At 38.2% G+C, this 26,251-nt stretch overlaps 1 protein-coding gene across 2 annotated transcripts in view; it reads left to right on the top strand.

The window, feature by feature from the left end:
• The first annotated feature begins 3,151 nt into the window (after nt 1–3,151).
• The window catches only part of PDE7B (phosphodiesterase 7B), a 293,310-nt gene continuing 270,210 nt past the window's right edge, over nt 3,152–26,251 (top strand). The window contains exon 1 of one of the 2 annotated variants that reach the window (XM_008528280.2): nt 3,152–3,634. In XM_008528280.2, the coding sequence (XP_008526502.1) occupies nt 3,614–3,634 (21 nt within the window). In that variant the 5' untranslated portion in view covers nt 3,152–3,613. Of the gene's footprint in view, nt 3,635–25,010; nt 25,200–26,251 lie in introns of those variants that run through there. The other variant, XM_070559383.1, reaches the window with a different exon arrangement.

Raw genomic sequence — 26,251 nt, forward strand, 5'->3', positions numbered from 1 at the left:
TTATTCCTCTCAACTGGTTTTTTTCTATCAACATACAAAATGCTGATATTTCTTTCATGTTAAAAATGTTCCCAGGGCTGGCCTGGTGGTGTAGTGGTTAAGTTCACACACTCTGCTTTGGTGGCCTGGAGTTCACAGGTTCAGATCCCAGGCACGGACCTATGCAACACTCATCAAGCCATGCTGTGGTGGCATCCCACATACAAAATGAAGGAAGATTGGCACAGATGTTAGCTTAGCAGTGATCTTCCTCACCGAAAAAAAAAAAAAAAGGGTCCCTTGACCCCACGTTCCCTCCTGTCCCATTTCACTGCTCTCTGTGGGGAAAACACTTTGAAAGAACTACACACACTATCTGCTCCCAATTCTTACCCATCCCCTCTCTCTAGATCTTTCACCCTCTATACTGTATTAACTTGATTTTGTCAAGGGCACAAATGATTACATATTCTAAATTTAAGGGTCAAGTCTCAGTCTCCACCTAACTTTCATTTAAAAGAACTGATCATTGAAAATTTCATTTGGCTTCCATGATGTCACCCTCTTGGTTTTTTTCTTACCTCTTAGAGGCTCTTTGTCATCTCCTTTGCTGGTTCTTCCTCATCTTCCCAACTACTTAATCTTGGACTGCCTGGGCTTTTCCATCTGTACTCGTTCCCTTGGTAATCTCATCCAGTCCCCTGGTTTTAAGTACCATGCATGTACAATGACTTATAAATTTATATCAATAGCTCAAAACTGTCTCCTGAACTCTAGGCTTGTACATTCCACTACCTACTCACCATCTCCATGTAGATGTCTTAGAGGCAAATGTACATGGTCACTGTCACACTCTTCATCTTCCCCACAAAACCTGACCTTCCCATTTTCTCTTGGCCAATGCCAGCTCCATTCTTCCATTTGATGGAACCCAACAGCTGGGAGATGTTATTAGCTCCTCTCACTCATCTCCCTCCTTTATACCTAGCATCCAATTCATTTAACAAATCCTATTGTCTCTAACAACAAAATACAGTCAGAAGCCAAGCACTTCTAGCCACTCCCACGAAAAACACCCTGGTCAACACCGCCATGGTCTCTGGCTTGTTTTATTGCAATATATCCCTTATTGGTCTCCCTTCTTCCACCCTGACCTCCGCACAGCTGCCACAGTGATCCTGTCAATCCTCTGCTTAAACCCCCTTGTCTTTCAGAGTAAAAGCCAAAGTCATTACCAGGTCCTAGAAAGCCATGCATGATCTGCCCATGCAGACCCGCTGCCATCACTGACTGCTTGCCAGCCACCCTCCTGCCTGAGAGCCTTCGCACTTGACACCCTCCCTGCCTGGGATTCTCTGCCCCATCTTCTTTCTGCGTCAACTTCGAGTCTTGTTCAGGTATCACCTCTGCAGTGAAACCTTCCCCGGATACTCAGTGTAAAATTGCAGGCCCCCTCCTGACCAGCAGCCCTGCCCCATCAGAAGTTTTTCTCTACAATATTACCCCTGTTAAACATCCAATAACAATTTTAGCTTATTGTTATGGTCTGTGTCCCCTCAGAAGAATCTAAGTTTCGTGAGGGCAAAGGCTTTCGTGTTTGTGTTTTCTCTTCTTGGACTCCAGCACTTAGAACAGTGCCTGGTGCAGAGTGGGCAAGCAGTACATCTTTATTGCTGTTGAACGATGGTCCAAACCACGCTCCATGCCACATCAATGCCCGCCTCTTCTCCATCTTCCCCATATCAGCGAGGGGCAGCTCTATTCTAGCTGCTCAAGCCAGGGTCCTGGGGTTATCCTTGATTCCTCTCCTCTCCTCTCACACCCCACGTCTTGAAATCCTGCCAATTCTATATGCAAATACACACACACACACAGGCACACACTCACATGCACATACACACTCATACATACATATACACTCATACATACACAGTGCATATATACACATACACACATATACATATATACACACATGTATACACACATACACACACACACATGCACACTACTCTATGCCCTTACTTTCCTTTATTTCAAAGCCCTTATTGCCCACTGACATTATATGTTTACTTATTTTTATTGCCTGTCTTCACCCTTCCCCAAATGTACAGGACACTAAAGCAGATCCTGTTTCATTCACGGCTGTGCCTTCGACATCATAGATGAACCCGGCCAACTACAGGCTTTCACCCCTGGCATGTCGGGTCTTACAGAGAGAGAAACACCTTCCTTGTGAAAGAATCCCTACGAAGATTTGAAGGAGGACCCTGGCCTTTCTGAGTGTGTGCCTCCCCTGAAACATCCTCTGTCTAGAGCGATGGGGAAATCGGATTGGCCAGTCGGGGTCACGTGTCCCCTCTAGTTCTGTTGTGGGAGTGGGAGTTGGTGGGGAAGGCTATGCCTCCATAGACAGAGGAGGGAAAGTTTCCAAAGGAGAAAAAGAAGTTGTTAGCAGAATGGGACAGGGGGAGAAGGAGGAGGGTAGGGGGAGAAGGGGGAGGGTGCGGGGAGGCAGAAACAACAGATGGGCACCACTGACACTTCCAGGGCAGGAGGAGAGATTGAGGGGTAAGCTGGGCCCGGGGAGAGGAAGTGTCCCTAGACAACTGCACCTTCACACATTTGGGGAGAGGATGTGCTGAGCCCCAGGCTGCCTGCACGGCATCCTCAAGCCCGCTTCTCACACCCGGTGTGGGGGCAGGAGGGACCTCCCCAACGTGAATGACCCTGACAGCTCCCCACAGAAGCTGGAGGAGAGGTGGAAAAGCAGGGGCCAGTGGCTTAAATGTGCTCTCTGTTTCTCATTGCACATAATACTGCTCGCCAGCTCATGTGTGCAATCCTGCACCCACGGCTGTAAAGATTAATTCACGACTCATCTCTAGGTAAGGGTAGAAATGAATTAGTTCAAAAATAAGCAACAGCTGTGAAGTGGGCATACACTCATATTTGGAAAAAATATAAATCTTGCTGCTATTATTTAGCTCAGAGTTTTTTGTCTATTTTGGGGGGGGGGGGGTTTGATGCACCTATCTGCAAGGTTTTTTAAATTTTAAAAATTTATTCCTGAACGTAGGAAATGTTTCTTGGGTTCTCCTGAGAGTGGGGTGCCCAGGCAAATCACAGGCACACACACATTCTTCCCATAGTACAGCACTTTAAAATTAATAGCACATGCAGAGGAAAAACTAAACCCTTTGACGTCACTCTTGAAATGAGGAAACAAACAGAAAAGGCTCCACTCCAGCGAGCTGCCAGAGTGGAAGCCGATTGGTCTCTGCCTTTCCTTGCCTGTGGCAACTGACAGCACCTCCCAGCCGTGCAGGCCGGCCGCCCGCTCCCCCAGCCAGTCGGTGGGTCTGGGCACTGCAGCAGCTCGGCTCTGTCCCAGCGCTTGTCTGGGAGAAAAGTGGTGGACTCGCCCAGAGAGACTCTCTCTTTCCACCTTCCTTCTTTCTCGATCGCTCTGCGTGCTTTTGTGTTTCCTTCGTTTTTTTTCCTTTTTTTTTTCTTCAATTATATTCCTAATCCTGGATGAAGTTGCTGGATTCCGCAGCACGAGTCTTCATGAGCAAGCAGCACCTCTCAGAGATTACACGGCATTCAAAGGTCACAGAACTGCCACTATGGTTAAATGTCTTGTTTAATGGTTGAGGTACGTACAACAAATTTAAGCGGCAAGCTCATTTTTCTTGAGAGAACAGAATCCAGAGAGATGGCAGGAGTTCTATTTAAAATGAACCTGGACATATATATTTTTTGGTCTGTGATGGTTACTACAGCAACCAGCTTTTGAATTTCCTTCCTTTTTCTAGGCGAACTGACTACACATTATCACTTACCCTGAATTAACCGTTTCCTTCCAACCAGCCTGAGGAGAGACTCAGGCATTCTCACTGCCCTTTGAGCCCCCACTGAGAAGGGCTGCTTTTTTTTCTTTCTTTTTTTAATGAATGCATTATTTCTTCTCTGATGTAAACCTTAGAGTTGGGTCATTTTTCTTTCTGGGGGGCAGGATGGGAAAAGGTTGGCAAAGAGATTGGTGAGGTTTGCGGAGCAGGGAAAAAGGAGGTTGGTTTTTTCCTTGAGTTTGTTGTGTTGGTTGATAGCAGACTTCAAGAGGAAGAAATAGCAGGGAGAGAGGAAGAAGCTGGTAATGAGATTGAAGGTAGAAAAACCTGTAGAATGTGTGTGAGAAAAGTGTATTCTCGAGGAAAATGCACTTTACCACCTTGTTGCATTTTTAAAAAATGTTCTGGATTTAGAAGTCAACAGGGGAGATGCAGGCACTGAGTGAGATGACCAATGGTTTAGATCTTATTATTTATAAAGGAAAATAAAAACTTCTTTATTAGCGCTGCAAATTTGCTGATTATCTTTTCCTACAATAGTTGAAAGCGAAGTGAGATATTTAATTAGGGACTTAAGTGATTGAGCCTGGGGACGAATTAATCATCTGTAGATTCTGTTCTTTCTGCGCTTTAGCTAGAGCGACTATGAAAATGTTGGAGGAAGCTCTGCCCTGGGGGCAGGCGTATGCATTCACGTACAGCGCACCCGCTAAACGCCTCAGGAAGAAGGCAGATCGTGCCAGGCTGCTCTTGTTTTCGGTAGCACTCTGTCATTGTGTGTGGAGGGGGACCCCTGCTAAAAATCAGTCCAATCCAAAATCAATTTTGTAGAAGCAGTTCCAGTAATGTATGGTTAACATGCGTTTCCTTATTGCCCTTCTTAAAGTTATGCAATAGCAAGTAAGACAGGATTACTTGAAGCCATTACTTTGTTTCTAAAATTTCTTACTCGATTTTCTTTTAAAGGTTTCTATGCTCAACATTGAGAAATAGAAACATTAAAAACTGGGTCCTGTTAGCAGTAGTGTTAAGCGAGACGTCAAACAGTGCGTTTCAAAGGGTTAACAAAATTAACTGCGTGAGACTGTAATGCACCAAGTTAAGAACTGCAAAAATATTAGCTCCGAAATGCAGAGGATGTGCAGTGAATGGACATGCTTTTCTGCAGCGCCTAGTGGGAAACAAGGACTGTGTGTGTTGAAAAGCCTGGCCGCAGCTCCTCCATTTCCTATGCTTTATCTTTTATTACTAGCTGGCAAAACAAAGACGGGTGTCAGTAGTTACGTCTTGATTGACATTTTCTCTATTAAAATGAAGTCGCTTTTTGTCTCAAGTAGAAGCCCAAAGTTAACTAGTTGCAACTCCAAAGCCTGTATCCTCTTCATACAGCTTTTTACCTGACAGTGTAAGCTGTAGATTTCAGAGTGCACCGACTCAGCTGGACAACATGAGACAAAATCAGTGGTGACTATATGTCAGCAACCTAGCTGGGAGAAACTCTTTTTTTGAGTCAAGTTACTTAGGGGAAGGGTAGAAAAATTCAAGATGTGTCAGGAACAGACATCAGTGTAGGGAAAATAATTGTGCCAGTACATAAAGCTACCCATTGTTGGTTCTCAATAAATACCTAGTTAAAATGTTTGCTGAGAATTCTCTACACTTTATATATTGTAAATTATTTAAATGATTTTCAAATTTGGCATTTTCATCTGTCTTTGAAACATGTTTTTGGTGTTAGTCCAGCCTAAAATATAACCTAGAAATCAACACATCAGTGCTACAGATGAGGACGTTCCAAAAGTTGACGTGTTATTTTCAGCCAAGGGACGTCTTACTCAAATAGACGCAAAAATAAAACGATCAAGCTTCCTCAAAGTGGGCATGTACCACCTGGAAAATGCCTCTGCCTGGCAATCCATCTTCCAAACTCTATTTGTTGTTAGCCAGGCTCAAATCACAGGGGAGGCTGCTTGTTGACTCACAGAACAGTGTTGGAAGGAATTTATTAAGCGGTAAACTAATCCCAAGCAAGACTAAAAGGCTTCATTATATTAAAGAGAGCCATCAAAATTAAGAATCAGGATAGACTTCAGGACGTCTTAATGTAAAAGCTAACAGGTATTCTAAGTGGTTCAACTCACAGTGACTTTTGGGGGGTAACTTGGGGCAAGTAGATAACTTATTGGGAGGCCCTTGATATACAGAAATTCTTGTCCAAAGAATTCACCATCCTATGAATTCAACTCATGTATCCCAAAGAAATCTACAGACAAGTAGGAATCTCTCTGCTAGGAGACATACCTGCCTGAGGAAGAAGGAATTTGGCATTTGGAAATGCAATGAGACCCTCTCTATCAGCACCTCCCCATGATGGCATCCCTATTTCTTCTCAGAGCATTCCCCTGAGCATCCCCATTTCTTCTCAGAGCATCCCCATGGGCATCCCCATTTCTCCCAAGAATGCGCCTTGGGGAGCACTTCCATCATTCACATGGGAGCAGCCTTGGGGTGGTACCATTGGCTTCTACAAGCATGCTAGGTGGCATTGTCAACATGCTAACTTTGATTCGTGAGCTGATGCACACTTGGTATATTAGCAACTTCAAAGTGATTGATCTGGAAATTTGGAGGAGAGAAGGGAAAAAGTGATGTAGAATCCCAAACTGATTGAATGTCTACTACGTACCAGGCATTGTTGGAGATTTGAATACAGAGAGCGCAATGTGTCAAGGTTCTAGTGCATAATCAAGGCATTGATCCTTTCTCGTCATTTCAGTATCTGAGTGATTTAATCCATATGTGGAAAGTGACTGCATGGAATGCACTGCCCAGAGCAGCAGACAGACACAGGGGACAGGGTGGACACCCTCACCCATGCTCTAACCAGTGGGGTGGCTCTGAGCCACCTGCTTACTCTTGACCTCAGTTCCATCATCCGTAAAAGAAACTGGTTGTATTGGGTTATTTCTAACAATCCTTTTTAGATGAAGCTATTTATAGTCATTCTTATTCTCACATTGGAGTTTTTAAAAAATTGCATTTGTATATACATGTGAAAGCGTCAAACCTTTATTCAGAAAACATTACCATGTGCTTTCAATGTGTCAAGGGCTATGCCTGTTGAGGTGAGGGGAATAAAAAGATAGATAAGTGATGATTCCCAACTTCAGGAAACTTATAATCTGGTGGAACATAGAAACAAATACTGGAGTCTGTGCAGAGAAATGGAGGACTAAAGGAGAGTTGGGGAGGGAGGTGTTGATGGGAAGAAAAATGAAATAGAAGAGGTGACTTTATGCAAATTGGAATTCAAGAAAAAAACTGAATTTTCTATCTATATACATATTTATTTCTATTATTGTGATCTTTAATATGATCAGTTGAAGGCATTGTCATTCTTCTGAAATAATATATTTGGAATAGTGTTCTTAAAGAATATAACGTTAAAGAGAGCCAAAGTTTTTCCGTCAGTTGATTAAGCTACTGTACAGGCCTGAGATGGTGAATTAAATCAATGCATTGGCGTCTGCTCCATCATCATTGAACTCGGAACCCCTAGGAGTTAGAGAGAGCAGGAGTCCTTGGAGATCGGGGACAGCAGGCCCAGATGCCAGCAGCCATTGGTCCAAGCAAGGAAGGCTCACAGCTGTGACGGGCATTGATGCAATGTGGGGTCATGGGAAACGCCCCTCGGAGTCAGGACACCTGACCCAGTGGCTCAGAACTTCCAGAGATGGCCTGTGTGAGCTGAGGCAAATCTCTTAAACTTTGGAGGCCTCAGTTCCCTCATCTTTAAAATGAGGCTGTGGGAATACTTCTAGGACGCCTTTTCCCTTTCCAAATTCTGTGCTTCACCCTGACAAGATTACTCTTGACTCATTACCATTAGTTTTCTATTTCCTCCTCTCCCATCCTTTATTTCTACCATTTCCCTGTATAGTTTACGCTTACTCTTATCCAGGTTTACATGATTTCACCTCCAAAATATTCTCACTGCCAAAGGAAAACAAAAAGAAAACAAGGCCTTGTGTTTGGGAGAGTTTCTCCCCAGGAGACCGTTGCTCCCCAGGGAAGGTCGCCTATCCTTGCCCCATTTCTCTGGTAGGAGGCTGATGCGACTCAATGGCTGGAGCCCTCCTTCAGACGGGAAGGAGCGTGCTCTTTGTTCATTGCAGCTGGGGACTTCAGTGTTACACGACAAGTGTCTTTCTCCTAAGTGCCAATCGCTGTCCTAGATTTTCTGTATTCTTTCACTTGAAATTTCTTTAATTCCAGTTCTGGTTTCTTTAGAGAATAACTGAAATCATGATGATAACTAGGTTAGAGGTGTCCTTAGAAGAAACCTTTTTTAGCGAATTGGTTGTCCATTGAGTGTCTTCTCTGAGACCTTGCCCCAATGGTACAGGGTGACTGCCTCATGCTAGGGGTGGGATTTGATGCAATTCAGTTACCCCCAATCCAGATACTGGTGGGTCCTACTTGGGTCAGAGCAATCCTGCTGGCATCTCCTCTGGGAGAGGGCTTACAGTTAATAGCTCACTCACAGAGAACAGGGAGCAGGGTTTGTAGTTTCCGATAAACCTAAAAATAACATGACACAAAACACACAGAAATGTACTGAGCAATATATAATTCTTAATATACTAGTGTATAAATACCCCAGTACTTTGAAAATCTAAACCCTTTCACGAAAGTTTTATACATTTATTTGCATACAGTATAGAAGTATGAAAATAATAGCCTTAGCCAATATACCAGTAAAGAAAGTTTATGTTGTACATTTCAACTTGCTCCCCTCCTTCCTTCCTCATTTCCTCCCTCCCTTTCTCCCTCCCTTTTTCCCTTTTTTCCCTGTCCTCCCTTTCTTGCATTTGTAAAGAGACGATGGAAAAAATTGATTGGTAATGAGATTTTGATGGAGTTTCCTTTCGTAAAATTTGGAGTAATGTTTGTTTTAGATTTTCCTTTCTAGTGGTTGGTGAGTTTCCATAAAGTTTTTCATTAAAATTCCTATTCAGGTTGTTTTCTTATTAGTACCTTTTTTGCTTTACATTGTCTTAACTAACGTATAAATAAGAAATACAGAGAATATCCTTACTACGTGATGAAAATCATCATTACCTGTCCACTGTTTCAGACACACAAAAAAAGGAGTTTGTACATGACTCAAAAGTACTGAAGGATATTTAAGCCTCTGTGTTCTAAGAGTATTCCTCTGTCTGCCTGGGATGGGGGCGTCCAGAGCTAGTCTGGTGTGACGGGTGTTTCCTTGCGTCCAGGTGTAGATGTAAGGAGGCTAACATATGCCAGAATTGGTCAAAATTTGATATCTAAAGATACCAAAGGGTCAATGTTTTACATATTCTTTGACCCTACTAAATCTTAGTCTAAGAACATATCAAATTATGGGTTTTTTGCATTATTTGTGATATTCAAAAAATCAGAAACTACCTGAACGCAATAATAGGTGAGTTGTTGAATACGTTACTTTAAATCCATATGATAGACTATCACATAGTTCTTTAAAGGAATGAACGAGATCTCCACGCACAAATCTGGAATGATTTTCAAGATATATTAAGTGAAAAAAAAAAGCTACATTAACATTTGTATAACTACGTATATACATTCACATACACTGATAGAAAATTTCTGGAAATTCGAATGAAAAATTTAATAATGGATACCTCTGGGAGAACTTTGAGAGTGGGATGGGAATAAAACTTACTTTTTGTGTATATATACACACTTTATAATTGTTCAACTTTCCTCCCAGAAAATTATTATATATACAATGGAAAAAAATTACAAATGTCTATTATTGTGTGACATTCAAAGTTGAGAGGAAAATTAGAAAGTAAAAGAAGAGTTCTATTTTGTCTTCAAATTGCTTCACTAGCTTCTTCCTTCAGTCCCCCTGAGCTGCTCCCATGTGCCTCTCACACAGCCGGGAGCACAGCGGGCCTGGGAGTCAGAGTCCTGTGAGTGAGGGGATGGATGGTGGTCCATCGTTGCTCTGGGCTCAGGTTCCTCATGTTCAGAACAAAGGGCTTGATCAAGCCCGGAGTCCCTCCCACTTTACACGTGTCTGAGAAAACTTTTTGGCCTGTTGCATGCCCAGCTATTTGAGATCTTTCACCGTAGGTGGGATATACGTATTTTGCTATACGTATTTTATTGGTTAGAACATTTTAACTAAGTTTTCTGTTTTAACATTGGTCAGTTTGGTTTAATTTTTAAAATTAATTAAATATGCATTTATATTTATCCAAACAGTGTGTAGGGAAAGCACACATCACAGATAGACTTTTAAAATTAAAATATACTACAATATCATTTATTCACAAAACAGTAGAAAACACTATTTGTACTAAGATATGTAGTTCAACTAATGCTTCAGTCTGCATGTGATCTATCATTTCTTGGTTTTTCAGGAGAAAAGAAAAGACTTTCATTTTCCTTTCTCTTTATGCCACTTGCCAGCTGTGTCTAGTCAGATGAAAGAACTCAGTCATTCACACAAGTCTAGCATATTCTCATAAGAGGAGATGCTCCAGTAAGACAGAGGTCTAAAGAATGCCTTGACTTAGAAAACTTCATTAAATTTAAGAAAAAAGTTGTTTTCCTTGTGATAGAAATATTTCCATCTCTGTAAGACTAGTGTTCTTACTTTTTCAATTAAATGAAAACAATTTCAACTTGGTTTTTAGTTTGATTTGGAAAATGTAAGTATTAGTCATTTTAATTACTTAGTACTTTTTATTTTCTATTTTTCTAGACCTTTATTATTGTGTTTGGAGTAAAGAATAGTCTTTAAGTTAAAATAAAACAAAAGAGGTAAATATAATCAGGTGGAAATGAGTGTGATAGCAGTTTTGAAGGACCAGAACCAACATTCTAACGCTTCTCCATAAATCTCTTTTAATTATGAAAAAAATCATTAATCATTTAAAAATAATTTAATGGCTTATAAATAAAATAATTGAGAAATATTGCTTTCTTTTTCATTAGTATCTTGCCCCCAAGTGCCTGTGTGTGGCCGCATGAGAGAGGGATGGAGGGCAGAGAGCTTCCCAAACTTGAAGACAAATGTGTGTGAAAGCTTTTTATATTCTATTCCTGACCAAAAAGCAGCGAGCTGGAGAACACAGCCTAATCAAAATATGTCTCCTGTAATGCAAATCCTTAGAAAAGAAATAAATCAAATGCATTTACTGAATGAATGACAATAATATACAATTTTTAAAAATTCAGTTTGTGTATTTTATGTGCAGAGAGAAAAGGGAAAACAGGAAGAAAAAAATAAGGATCAAACTTTTTTCAAGGAGCGCTGAACTTGTAACCGAAAGCCCTGCATTCAACTTCCAGATGCCAATCTTACTAAGAGGAGTTGTTTTGGCTGGTTATTTAGCACTTTTGACTTTCAGGTCGGTAAAATGGAATTTTAAAGTGAGGTACCTTTAGGTTCGAAAATTTCTAAGATTGACTTACTGTGCAGATGGATCTGTTTTCATAATTGATTAGTCACTTAGCTCGTAACACAAATGTTAAGTCCCTTCGTTTCAGAACATCTTTGTTGGAGAAGGGTTTTTATGCCCCTTTTAAAGGCATGGAAATTCGGCCAGGCCAGGTGGCCTAGTGGTTAAGTTCAACACTCTCTGTTTTGGCAGCCTGAGCCTAGTTCCTGGGTGTGGACCTACTCCACTCTGTTGGCAGCCATGCTGTGCTGGAGGCCCACATACTAAAACATACAGGAAGACTGGCACAGATGTTAGCTCAGGGCAAATCTTCCTCAGCAAAAAAAATTCAAAAAAGAAAACCCAAAACAAGGCACCAAAATTGAGATCCAGAGAAGATACAGCTAACAGAGTTGGATTCAACTCCAGCTTTTTATGATGATTTTTAATTGTTCTTATGTGTTTAAAATGCATTTTGCTTAAAATCCATCTTCAATTATTCTAAGCATGTTAGAATTTTTTTAATATTTATGCAAAGCAAAATATCTATTTCAAAATGTTAAAGCAATCTACTCAATATGTATATACACAAGAGGTTCCGATACATAGAGGAACAACAAAGTATCATTTTAAATACAATCACAATGGATGAATCTGACACTTTAAACTTTAGAAGTTTTGCCCTGAGAGGCAGTATAACAAATGTTGAACAGTGCAGAATGTGGCACCATTCCTTGTGGTTCACTTATGAGTTCTATGACCCTGAGCAGGTTATGTAATCTCTCTGGGCCTCACCCTACTTATTCATAAGGGGAAGGTGTTCATAGTATCTGCCTCATAAGATTGTTGAGAAGATTGAATGAGTTGTATTTGTAAAGTGCTTAGAACAGTGTATGAAAGATGGTAAACGTGTGTATCAACTGGTACTATTTGCTTACAAATTATAAAAATTATTTCCTGGAGTTATAACTGTTTTTGCATACAGCGCTGTTGGGTGTTTTGAACATTTAAGAACAACACAGTTTTTTTTGTTTTTAAAGATTTTATTTTTTCCTTTTTCTCCCCAAAGCCCCCCGGTACATAGTTGTATATTCTTCGTTGTGGGTCCTTCTAGTTGTGGCATGTGGGACGCTGCCTCAGCGTGGTCTGATGAGCAGTGCCATGTCCGCGCCCAGGATTCGAACCAACAAAACACTGGGCCGCCTGCAGCGGAGCGCACGAACTTAACCACTCGGCCACGGGGCCAGCCCCAGAACAACACAGTTTTTTAATGTTATTTTTAACTTTCTCTGCTAAACTAGAGCCCATGTACAGAAAAATACCCAACATATAAATGTACAGAGTGGTTCACTTGTTATAAGCAAACCTCTGTGTAACCATTACCCAAGCCAAGAAACAGAACGTGATTACATTATTGGGACCTCTAAAGTCCCGTCACGCCTCCTCCATTCTTTCATTCACCATTGTATCTTCAGAGTCACTAGGGTGTTGCGTCTAGCAGTATTCTATTTTCATTATTGTATAATATTTAATTATCTGAATATGCAACAATTTATTCACCTATTCTATGTGGAGAAACATTTGTGTTGAGTCTAGTTTTTATTATTATGAGTCACGCTGGCCTGACTATTCTTCCCCAGCCTTTGATGCACACGTCCGTGTATTTCTGTTGAGCGTATACCTAGGAATAAGTTCCTGGGCCACAGAGGATATTTATTTTCAACTTCAGTAGAAAATCAAAAATTGCTCAAAGTGGTTCCAGTAGTTTATGCTCGCACCAACAATGCATGGCAGCTCGCTTCCTTACTGACCTTATGCGCTGGCATTTAGTGCGTGCGTAGTGATAGCTTAGCGTTGTTTTACTTTGCATTTTCCTGATTATTAATGCATTTGAGCCCTTTTTCATATGTATATGGGCTACGTAAATATCTTCTTTGTCAAATGTCTAATCAAATCATTTATATATATAAATTTATAGGAATTCTTTATATATTTTGATACCTCTGATTGTTATATATGTTACAAATATTTTCACCCATTGGTAAAATCTCCTGGTTTCTTCTTCTTCAAGATTATTGTGATCATTCTTGATTCTCTACGTTTTCATGTAAATTTTAGAATTAACTTAAGATTCCTCTCTAAAAAATAAAACGTTGTTGAGATATTGATGGATTTCAGAAGATTGACATCTTTCCTGAGTCTTCTTGCTCATGAACATAGTAGATGTCTCCATTTATTTAGGTCTTTATTAATTTCTCTCAATAATATCTTCTACCTTGCTTGGTGGTCATTTTGCACATTCTTTGCTGGGTATGTCACTAAGCACTTAATATTTTGATGCTGTTCTAAATGCTATCTCTTCTATTTCAATTTTAACTTTTTGTTACTAATACATAGAAAAGCAATTAATTGTACATCGATTTGTTATCAGCAAGCTTGCTAAACTCACTTATGAATTCTAATAATTTATCTGTAGAGTCTTTCGATTTTTCTATGTAGGCAATCATGGTATCCAAGAGTATTGGCAATTATATATCTTCTTTTTCAATATTGATAACTCCGTCTTATAGTACTAGCTAGGATTTTCAAGAGGTAACAGTGGGTAAATGTATTGTTTCCAGTCTCAGAAGGAAAGCATTTAACATTCTATCATTCAGTATGATATTCTCTACAATATTTGGAATTCCCTTCTATTCCTAGTTTGCTAAGAATTATTATCATGAATAAAAGTTTGATTTATGAAATATTCTTTCTGATATCTATTATATGATTTTTCTCTATTATTCTATTGTGATGCTGATTGATTTTATCATGTCAAATAAAACTTGAAGTGTTGAAATAATCCCAATTTGATCATAATATGTTATGCTCTTTTTTTAAAATCCCTTATTACTTTGTTGCTGGATTGCTAATAATTTTTAGGATTTTGAAAGTATGTTGATGAAAAGATTAGCCTAAATTTATCCTTTCTGGTAACGGCCTTATCAAGGTTCCACTTTGATGAAATTCACATAAATTCATGTTATTTCTTCTTTAAATATTTGTTAGAAATTGTAAGTAAATCCATCTGCCCTGGAATATTTTGTGGGCAAGTTTTTAGTTATAGTTTTAATTCTACTAATTTTTATGGGCTATTCAGATTTCCTACTTTTATTTTCACTTTTGATAAGTTGTATATTTCTGGGTCTTATCTATTTTATCTAAATTTGGAACTTATTAGCATGAAGTTGTTCATAATACCCTGTTTTAATGTCTCGCTTTTTATTCTTGCTATTAGTTTATTGTGCCATTTCTTTTTCTTCCAACAGTTTTGCCAGGAGGGTTATCAATTTTATTAGATATTTCAAAAAAATAACTTTCGGCTTTTTAAATCCTCTTTATTTATGTGTATTTTTTGTCTATTTTTATTAATTTCAGTCCTTTATTATTTCCTTCTTTAGGTTTATTTGCTGAGGTTTTTTTCTATTTTCTTGTTTTGGGGGGTTTTTTTGGCTCATTCTTTTTCAGTCTTTCTTCTCTTTGAATATATACATTTAAAGCAATAAATTTCCCTCTAACAGTTTGAGCTGTATCCCCAAATTTATTGTTTCCATTATCAGCTCAAAATAATTTCAATTGTTATTTCTTTTTGGTCCATAGATTATTTTGAAGTGAATTATTAATTTTCAAACATATTGAGATTTTTTAGTTATCTTTCTGTCATTGTTTCCTAGTATAATTCTACTTGTTATTGATAGTACTGCATGTGATTTAGATCTTTGAAATTTCTTGCGTCTTGTATGTGTTACCAATACAGTCGACTTCTGTAAATGTTTCACAAGCACTTGAGATGAATGTGTTTTCTGTGGTTGTTTGCAATGGAGACATATTGCTCTCTCTGTGTCAATTAGAAAATTTGTTAATTGTGTTATTCAAATCTTCTATACCTTTACTGACTTTTTTCTGCTTCTATCAGTTACTAAAAGAGATATGTTAACAACTCACACATAAATGTGGACATGCCTATTTTTCCTTTTAGTTCTTGCATCTCTTACTTTATATATTGTGTTAACAATATGAAATTGTCATTTTTATAAATCAAATGGTTAAATATCAGCATTTTTATATAATTTAAACTAATAAACTAATATTTTAATGCTTTACTAGATCAAACCTTCACAATGAGGGTGATAATTGGTTCAAAAAAATCCTTACATATCATGATTGTCTATGGCTCTCCAAAGAGACTCAGTATGTAAGCTGATATATAGTATATACAGTATTAAAATTTCTTGGGGGGAGGTGATTAGCTAAAAAAATATCTGAAAAGGTTCCCTAAGGGGATAGGATGATAGTGGAAAAAAGGTTGAGAAATACTTAATTTAGATACAAATTCAGAACAGTCGTATACCCCTGGTGCATTGAAACTTTTGTCATAATAAAATAACATATGTTTTTCTCTCTCTATTAATGCTTTTGCCTTCAATTCTACTTTGATACTAAAATCTGAACAACTGGGTTTCCACTAGTTACTGTTTGTGTGGCTTATCATTTTCCATTCTTTTAGTTTTTTCAAATTTCGACATGTTTATGTTTTAGATGTGTCTCTTTACAAGCAGCAAATAAGTAAATGCTGTTTTATCATTCAATCTGATTATATTTGTCTTTTCAGTGGAGTACTTAGTCCTTTTATATTTAATGTAATAGTGACATATTTGAGTTTAAATATGCTGACTTACTATGCGCATTATATGTGTCCTTCCTGTTCTATATTTCTTTGAATCTCTTTGCTTGCCATCTTTTGGATTGAGTACATTTGTTACCTCATTGCCCCTTTCCCACTAGCTTATTATTTTTACATTCTTTTATATTGTTTTACTGGTTACTATTGAGGTCACAGATACATCTCTGAACTAATCAAAGTATAATGCAAATTAATAGTTTTATCGCTTTGTGGGAAACCTGAGAACCTTAGAATGAGTGCCTTACCTACTTTTGTACCTCTCCTGAATTGTATGCTATTTTTAGGTGTTTAATTTTATATAATTTAAGTCTCACAATAATTATTGTTATTATGGGTTTTTATAGTCATATGTATTCTTCATTCCTTCCTGCATCTCTGAGATTGCATACAGGATTTCCTTTAGTATACTGATAATTTGGTTTGGGTTTTTTTTGTCTGAAATAGATTAATTTTTACCTTTTCTTCTTATGTGCACTTTTCCTGGGGACCAAATTCTAGATTGTTAATTTTCTTTCTCCACTGTAAGATATTATTACATTGTCTTATAACTTTCACTATTTCTGTTGATGTCAGAAATCAGTCTTTTAAAAGTAATCTGTTCTCTTTTTTTCACTATTTGTAATTCTTTCTTTATATCTTTGATTTCCAGTAGTTATGCCATGATTGCTTAGGTGTGGTTTTCTTTGCGTTTATCCCAATGAGAGTTTCTATGTTTCTTAAATGTGTGTCTTGATATCTTTCAACAATTTTGGAAAATTACCATTAATAGTCTCTTTTAATATTGCTTCTGTCCCACTCTCTTTCACCATTCTTAATGGGACTTCAATTACACGTACACTTAAGCTGTGAGTATTTCTACCCTCATTCTTTACCTTTGGTCCCTCTTTCTCCATTTTGGACATTTTCTTTTGACCAATATTTTCCAATATTTTATTTTTCTACTTATTTCTTCAGCTATATCTAATCTGTCACTTAACCCATTAAACAAGTTCTTAACTTCAGTTATGATATTTTTCAGTTCTAGAATTTTTAGGGTTTTTTTCTTTTTCTAGTTTGTAGATCTTTCAAAATTCTCAACCTTGTATAGTATTCTTGAATATATTATATATATTATTTAACTAACTATTTTATTTACATCTTTTGAGTGTCTGTATCTATTACCTGCTAGTGCTCCTGATTTGGTCAAATTGTCTTGTCTTTCATATGCCTCACTATTTTTTGTTGTTGTTGTCAAAGATTGGCAACTGAGCTAACATCTGTTGCCAATCTTTTTTTTTCTTCATCTTCTTCCCAAAGCTCCCCTGGTACATAGTTGTATATTCTGGTTGTCAGTCCCTCTAGCTCTGCTATGTGGGATGCCGCCTCAGCACGGCCTAATGAGCAGTGCTAGATCCGTGCCCAGGATCCAAATGCCTGGCTATTTTTGATGGAGCACTGGACATTGTATATAAAAAATATGGAGATAACTTGAGGCCTATTGCAATATTCTCTTTCTCTGGATAGGATTTACATTTGCATCTGCTGAGTTACAAGTGGCACTAATAATCCTGATTTGTCTGAATCTGATTTTGTGTTGAATGAATATACATGACCTGCTTAAAACAGTGGCAGGCACATAGTAAGTACTAATCAGCTATCTCTTTCTTCCTTTTCATTGTTTTCTTTAAAGATGTGAAACAAGAGAAAGGGAAGAAAGCATTAAGGAGAGCATATATGGTCTAAAAGACTCCATATATACCAGAAATAAATCCTCATTTTTTTCATTTTATTGTCTTTTCTCTTGTATGCAAAATAAACTCTAAAATGGGGAGTTGCATTCATCAAAATCATCAACTAAGTAGATAAAAGTAAGTATGTGTCCACTTCCATATTTCACGCTAGCCTTTATAACCATCATGTAAAATGAAAAAAAAACAACAACAACTACAACCTCGTCTGGGTAATAACTGCATTTTATAATTATTATTTGCCAGTAGTACTTTGACAAACATTATCATTTTGAAGATTGCTAATATCCTACAGAGATCTTAGGTAAAAGAATCATTTGTAATAGACTATTTCTCGTCTGCGCCTCACATTTCCAATCAAGGATATCTACCAATCTGCATCATTTAATTCTTGGTTGATGGCTTTTGTGCATGGAAGCTGATGTTGCTTCATCTAGTAGCTGATAGAGATTAGCTACAATGAGCTATTAGCAACTTTCTCCGTTATCCAAACTGTTTCACAGTTTATAGTTCCATATAAGCAAATCTAATGTCTCTGAATGAAAATGATAGCCCATATGTGTTGTAAACACTCAAAAAACTTTATTTTTAGTACACTAGTTATGTCCTGTGGAATTAGCAAATTAATTAATCAAATAGTTGCAAGCAAAATATCCCCAGGAGTAAGCTTAGCTCCCCTACAGTCTGACTCTGGTGTAGCGGTGTAAACCAGGTCTTTGGAGCTCTGCGTTTATCTATCACCTATGGCTGTTTCTCGGCTTTTCTCGGGTGTTTGTGTTTTCCTAATACTTTGTGCAAGTTTTTCCAGTGCTGGGGTATCTTTGGAGCACAGGTAATCTTGAAGTTACAGCTAATAAATGCAAAATCTGTACACTGAGTCCTTTAGCTAAAGCGCCCTCACTAATTATTTACTAGCAGTTTACAAATAGCTTGAAAAGATATTTGGTCGAGAAGAAATATTAAACAGTTGAGAAAAATGTGCTTGCTATATACTGCTCTATTGACTTTCTTTTTAAAAAGATATATATTTCTAGTTTTCCTACATTATGTGATCTTTTTTTTCCTTTTCAAAATAGAAATGAGAAAATTGGAATTTAAAAAGAATCAGTGTTCAATAATTTTCAAATAAATTACTATATGTATGCTAAAACATCTTAAACTAAAACACATTCACAAGTGGTAAGTTTCATGAAATGTTACTATTTTCAACTGAAATCATACTTTATAGGGAAAATTGACAATATTTAAGACAAAGGACTAAATTTTATGTGTTACTCCATGAAGTTTTACAGTGAAAAGACATTTTAGCTTTAGACTTTAACATTTTTAGCTAATTGTTATTATAGAATAATAACAGAGTTATTACAAACTATTGAGTAACTAAATAGGAGTTATGCACATTTTTTAATAGCTGCTTCCTCAAATTCTTGCAAAAAGTTACGTGTTTATTTTACTTTTAACAGAACAAATATTTAATGTTTCTTCCTTAAAGGAATGCAAAAAGGAATCCATAAATGAATTTTTAAGCTAATTTAATGCGTCAAATTTAAATTTTAAAAAACTTTACACACCTGGTAATTTTGACTTGCCTTTAGGTTATTCATGCAATCTTGAGTAAGCAAGATATCTTCAATTATTTGCTAACTGTGCAATGGGCTTAAAATGATGTCATCTCTCTCAAAAGAGGTGTGACATCATAGCCTGAATTAGGGTTTCAGGCTAGGAGAAGTTTTTCCGTGTGGCCAAGATGAGTATCAAGTTCCACACAAGGGAGGGTCCTCTGAGTCCTCATCCTTGCCCTGGGCCATTGTTCCACTGCGTGATGCCAGCATGATAGCAATCATGTGCCTCTCATCATGCTAGTGCTTAAATATGTTGACTGTCACCCCTTCTGGTGTCTACATTTTATCAAGAGAATGGTCTGACAAATCCAGACGTGGAGAAAATTTAAAAAGAACACTGTTTGTGGGGTCTGTGGCAGACACCCAGGACTGTAATATGGTGGGCTTCTCTGACTTCCCCCACTGCACAGGCAGCTTCAGAACTGTGTTCAGTGTTCAATCCAAGGGAATACTTACGCTTGCTTAACTGAAATTGAATTTTAGGCCCAATATTCTACGTTTTTCTTGCTTAGTTTGGCCTAGAGGCCTTAAATATGTTGGCTGAATTATTTTTTTTATTGTAAAACCCTCAGATAAATAATCACATGATTCTGTTTTTCCTGCTTCACAAAGTTGTGTACATATGTGTGTGTCCATGTAAATTTATAGAGATAAATAGATAGATATAGATATTAGGTCAAGCCACTGAAGTGAGAAAGTTTTTGGCCCAAAACAGTAAAATATCAGTAATTTCATGGGGTTCAAGCATGTGTATACATATACATGTATATTTATGTGTGTGTGTGTGTGTACACATATGGGCGTATATAGCCAGATAGTTGGTACATGATATTAATTCTAGAATTAATAGAATCTAGAATTATAAGTAATTGTGTTAGATCTCAGAACTGGGATGGATATAGACTTCTTTTGATCAATGTGAAACTATCTAAATATTTGCACATATGACAAATGATTAATCAGACCCAAATTTTAATACATTATATTCATGAACACTAGTCTTGAGAAAAAATTTTAATTTCTGCTTAAATCTTCCAAATATGCTCAGAAACTCTCCAACATATAGGTGTGATTTTCCCCATTTTGATGAACAAACTCAGACCCCCATTGATTAAATACTTAGCCTCAGGTCACTGCTTTTAAGTGACAGAACCAGGATTCATTCACTCAAGCATCAGGTATTTGGGGAGCTAATATGGTGTAGAGACTGGAGAGAGAGAAGTAGAAAAGACAGAGTCCCCATCCCCAGTGAGAGGAGACTGACAGATCGTTACAGATACTGCTAAATGCCAAGAAGAAAATAAGACAGAGCAATGGGAGGCAAGTTGTTGGCAGTGGAGATGTGGGCACATAACTGAGAGGTTAGTGGAGTCTCCTCTGTGTCTGAGATGATAAGAAAGAGGCAGCCACACAGAGACCTGGCAGAGGAGTGATCTAGGCAGAGGAAAGGGCTGGGGCTAAGTCCTGAGAAGAGAGCAAGTTTCCTTGTTTGAAAGAAGAAAGGCCAGTGCTGCTGGAGCAAAATGAGATGATTGGATGCGAGGAGATGAGTGGCCCTTGGTAGGTAGCACCCGGACCACATGGACCCTCTAAGGGGAAGGGCGTGGTTTGAATTTTACTCTTTTTACTGTGAATGTGAGACTGTGGAAACCGAGTAGACAAGGAAGAGATATCATCTGATTTATGCTTTAAAATGATCACTCTGGCTTCTGGGTGGAGTATGGACATCCAGCCTCAGATACAGAAGCCGTCACAGGCAGCTGGTGGCTACGGCAGGCAGGAGGAGCGGTGAGGGTAGCTTGGATAGAAGTGGAGACAGTGGAGTGGTGGTCAGTGTTCAGATGTGAGTGTCTGTGAGTGGACAGATGGGCCTGGATGGCAACTGGATGAAAAGGAAGGACAGCTATACGCAGTGCTTATGATCCCAGATTCTGGAGCTGAGCTCTCTGGTTCATATTCCGGCTCAGCCTCCTACCAGCTTTGAAAACTTGAACAAGTAAGTAACCTGTTCTCAGTTTCCTCATTTGTATAATCAGAGGAGGATGTTAATTATGCCCACCTTACAGAATTGCTATACAGATTAAACGTGTGTGTTTGTGTGTGTGTGTACACTTAAGACTGAGTTCAGTAGTAAGTACTATGTATATTATGTACATGTCAGATAAATAAAAGACATTTGAGAACATCTGATTTTCGGCTTGCATGACTGCAGGTACCGTTGACAAGATGGGGAAGACCGAGGGAGGATGAGGCTGGAAAAGTGGGGTGCAGGAAGAAGTTAGGGGTTCTGTTAAGGATACGTTAAGTTTGAGATGCAGTGTTCAGAGGAGAGATTAGAACTGAACTTAGATTTATCAATATCTATGCTATTTAAAGCCTTGGCACTGAGTGACCTTGGCACCTAGGAAGACAATGTAAATAGGAAGGGGAGGAGGACTAAACCTTCCACCAGCATCCAGAGGTGGGGAAGGAGGAGAAGCCAGGAACGATTCGGACACACACACATCTAGCTTTCACATGGCGCTGCCTGTCCTACTGGAGCTTTCCCAGAGCTCCTGCTTCAGAAGACTCTGCAGACATGAAAGCCTCTTTATGCATTCCCAGTGGTGAGGGGCTGCGGCTTCCGGCTGGGACCCTGACGGCAGGAATTTTCCATACATACTTGAGAGAAGCACAGAGAAACTGTGGTATGAATTTGCTGCCCCATGTCTGCTCTCAGATGTTTTTAGCACAATCACAGTTAAACGTGGCCCCTAGTGAGAGCCCAGTTGCTTTAAATTGTGCCATTATTATGTATTTTCCACCACACGAAAGTATGGGCATCTCCAATGTGCAGACTTTTGTTTTGATACAAAAGTCTAGAACTAGAAGAGAATCGTACCATAGACACGACATTATTTACGACAGCTGGATTTCCAGTTGGCCCACCAAAGCCTTTGCAACCCACAGGATATGATACCCAAGTGCAAAGAATACACAGACCCTGAGCAACGCGGGAAACAGGGTTATGGAAATATTTGCCCCGACTCCTTAAGATACCAGGAACACACTTCCTCTTCCTCTTATTTGGCCTAGCAGAGCAAGGTTGGAGGGTTGCCTATTGGGTGGCGGGTGGCAGGGGACAGAGAAAGATGCTCCTCTGACCACGGTCACTTGTATACAAGATAGTCATTGGTTGTAGAAAACAGGGGTATGAGTTGAGGAAAAGAAGCCTGGGGAAGGACAGGACCCTCAAAATCTAGTCTTGGTGTTGACACTCACATATGCTGGTCCCAAGAAGGTCACTAACTGTTCTGTGGCTCAGTTTCCTCTCATTTTATATTGGTATAAGAATCTCTCACAGTGTTGTAAGAATAGGTCCATTTTATATATTATATGTAAAATATATATATGTAAAATATGTATCCATATGTGGCGGTATAGATATGATGAAAGATCTAAATAACTATTAACTACTATTCATCATTATTGTTGTCTTATAGCCTCATACCATCTCTTTAGTTTTTATTTTAATAAATGATCCTTAGGAAAATATAAATGGCAGGATTTTAATAATGTGGACAATATAACAGAAACGAAATTAGAAAGAAAACAACTAGTTCAGACAATTCAGCATAAGTCCTATTCATAATAGCATTTTGATTAGGTCACCTCATTAGCTCTTCCAGTTTTTCCTGAGAGATGCCTCAGTGAGTTGTCAAAAATGATCTAATTCCAGCTTTCTTAAGGGCTTGAGTGTTACAGAGAATAGTTCAGTTGCCTCAGCAAGTTTTATCTTATGTAAATATAATCAGTAGCATCCTCATAATTTACCTCTAGAAAGCAATCCAGAATTTCATAACAAATCATATTACTATTTTAGCACTGCTCCATGTGCTAAGCCAGAAAGAATTCCTGTTTAAGATTTCGTGATTTTATCAATGACTTCCCAACAAAGACACGCTTAAACTTTTCTCGTGCAGCATCGTCCACATTACACTAACACCGCTGTTGTCTTTCTAAGGGTACTTTCAATTTCACATAAGATCCTGCCAAACAAAAATCATGCACACAAAAATATTTATGCCATACAATTTGTGTAGCTCCTCTGACGAATGCAATCCGTCAAGTGCAGGTGTTCATAGAATCTTTAAAAATGGTTAGAAATCAGAGGTTCCCTTTTCATTCTGTCAGATTAATGCTCTTTGCTTCAAGACGACACAAGGAAGGAGATCCAGTGGTGTGCATCCTCCCTGCCTAATAGTCTCACAACGCAAACTCATTCCACATTTGGAGTGGGTCTGTTAGACACGGACTACGAAGAGCTGAGCACGCGCATTAATGGAAGGCTCCCACAGTAGTTTCACCTGGAACCTCACTTTTCTGCCCACTTGCCACATTTTTGCTTAGTTAATACACGATTGATTGCACTCACTGTGCACAGGAACTTAAACACTCCACATCTCCCCATTACTATTGAGTGAGTGTGCTGTTTCCCCTTCCTTCACATCCAAACCTTTCACTTAAATTCTGTTTTTGAAAACCTCATAATCAGCAGATTGCAATAATCTTGGACTTAGGATTTTTCTCAGTTTATGTTTTATTCTATAAATAGAAAGGGTCCTTGAAACAGAACAATTTTTGTGTCTTGGTGTATTGTCTAAAGCATTAGCGTTTTGACAATCTGATTTCAATTAATTTTCTATAATTACTCTTGCATTAATGAATTAATTTACATGCATGAAAAAATTTTACTCTGGTAACAGTCCATGTGCACAATTACTCCCTAAAATGAAGGTATCTTGTGACTGTACTTCCCTTGCAGAGGGAGGGCCGGAGCTGAGAGCCAAACTGATCTAGTCAGCAGTCAGTAAGGCGAGGCTATTGTTTGACTTCCTTTACTCTTCTGCATCACAAACTTCTAAATTTCCTCTGTCAGAGACCCACTGAATTCCCAAGCTATCCACAAACACAAAATGACATGACAGACAAAAATATCTAAGAATGGGGGTAAAGATGTTCCCCAGAAACCTCCAAGTGTCCCTTTGTCTCCAGACTTTTTAGACTTGGCACTTGAGTCCAAGAATATTCTCAAAAATTTTTTCACTGAAATAATACAATGTCCTGTGAATATCTTTATGATGGAGTTTCTTTGTCTAAATTGTTTTTGAAGGGTTCTTTAATGATCTCATGTAGTATGATATAGTTCTGCTAATTTCACTAATTCTGGAAAAGAATAGGTGCTTTAAAATAGTAATAGGATTTACTGACTCTATGAACTAGGTGTATACGATTTATTTTAGTGGGCATTATGTTTATCTTTGTTGTATTGTAAAAGCAACACAACCGTGTTGTAATTGGAGTAATATGAAAATGTAGATACTGATAACCCTTGTTAAGACTTTGGTTTATATTCATAGACATAGATATTATTTATTAAAAATGTTTAAATTTTTAATTGCAAATCTTTCAAATGTATAGAAAACTATAGAGAGTGATGTGACAGACATCTGTGTACCCACCACCTAAATAGCTGGAACGTCATTCATTCATTCAACAAATACGTATTGAAAACTGCTAAGCTAGGCTTGATTCTAGGCCTTGCAGATTCAGCAGTGAGCAAAATAGATCACAGAGCCGCAGTCAATTAAACACACGTGTAAGAGATGAGAGTGATCATCGCTATGGGAAAAAGGAGAGCAGAGCAGACAGGGAACGCTGGGGGACTGGGCGTGAAACCGTAAACCCGGTGCCGAGGAGGTCTCCCTGAGCAGATGGCCTGTTAGAAAAGACCTGCAGGAGTTGAGAGTGAGCCATGCAGATACCTGAGGAAAGAGTGTCCTTGGCAGAGGGCACAGCAGGTACAAATGCCAGGAGGCCGAGGGAGCTGCCTGCCGGCCCAGCCTCTCTCTTAGCTCTTCCTGCTGCCTCCTTAATTTCCCTCCTTAATCCAGTGGTTTTCTTTCTTCTACGGACTTTTGACTTCCTCTGTTGCTGAGTTTTAAGCTTTCTTCCTTTCTTCTTTATACATTTCAAACTATAAATTTCCCTCCCAGGACCTTTTTAGCTGGATATCATAATCTTTAAAATATGCTATATTCATCGTGGTTCATTTCTAAATATTTTGTAAATCCTACAGTTTTTTTCTCTATTCAATAATTATTTAGAAGGGACCATTTTAAATTTCTAAGTGTGGGAGGTGGAAGAGAGAGTGCTCTCCTTTATGACTGATTTCTAAATTTAATGCGTGGTGCTCAGGGAATGTGCTTACGTAAAATGATTCTTGATATTTTTGAGACTTGCTTTGCAGCTGAAGTCACTAATTTTTGTGAAAAAAAAATCCATGTGAGAAAGAAAAGAATATATTTTCTGCAATTGTTGGAAGCAGTGTTTACAGATAGCTTGTTAACTGTGTTGTCAAAACCGTCTATTCCCTTATTAGTTTTTTGCCTGCTGGATCAATGTCTGCAATGAGCACATTAAAATCTCCTGCTGGAATTATGGATTTGTGAATTTCTCCTTGTAATTCTGTCAATTTTTGCTTTGTACACTCAAGGTTTGCCTGGTAAAGGAATGCAAATTCAGAATGATTGTCTTCCTGGTGACTGTTACTTTTATTTCTGCTATGAAGTCCATTCCATCTACTATTAAAATATTAATAACATCTTAATAATATTCTAATATTAAAAGTTTCTATTCCGGTTCTCTTTTGGTTACTATTTTCCTGACACATCTTTTTTTCCTTCTCTTACTTTCAACATTTCTGTGAATGCATATGTTTGATGTGTCTTTTTAGATATATAGCTGAATTTTATTTTTTAATTCAATCAAAGACTCTTTTACAAACTGTCAAGCTAAATCCGTATATACATTAAAATTTATTTATTCAATTTTACCTTTGCTTTTCTATCCA

The sequence above is a fragment of the Equus przewalskii genome, chromosome 9, assembly GCF_037783145.1.
Source record: "Equus przewalskii isolate Varuska chromosome 9, EquPr2, whole genome shotgun sequence".
Classification (NCBI taxonomy): Eukaryota; Metazoa; Chordata; class Mammalia; order Perissodactyla; family Equidae; genus Equus; species Equus przewalskii.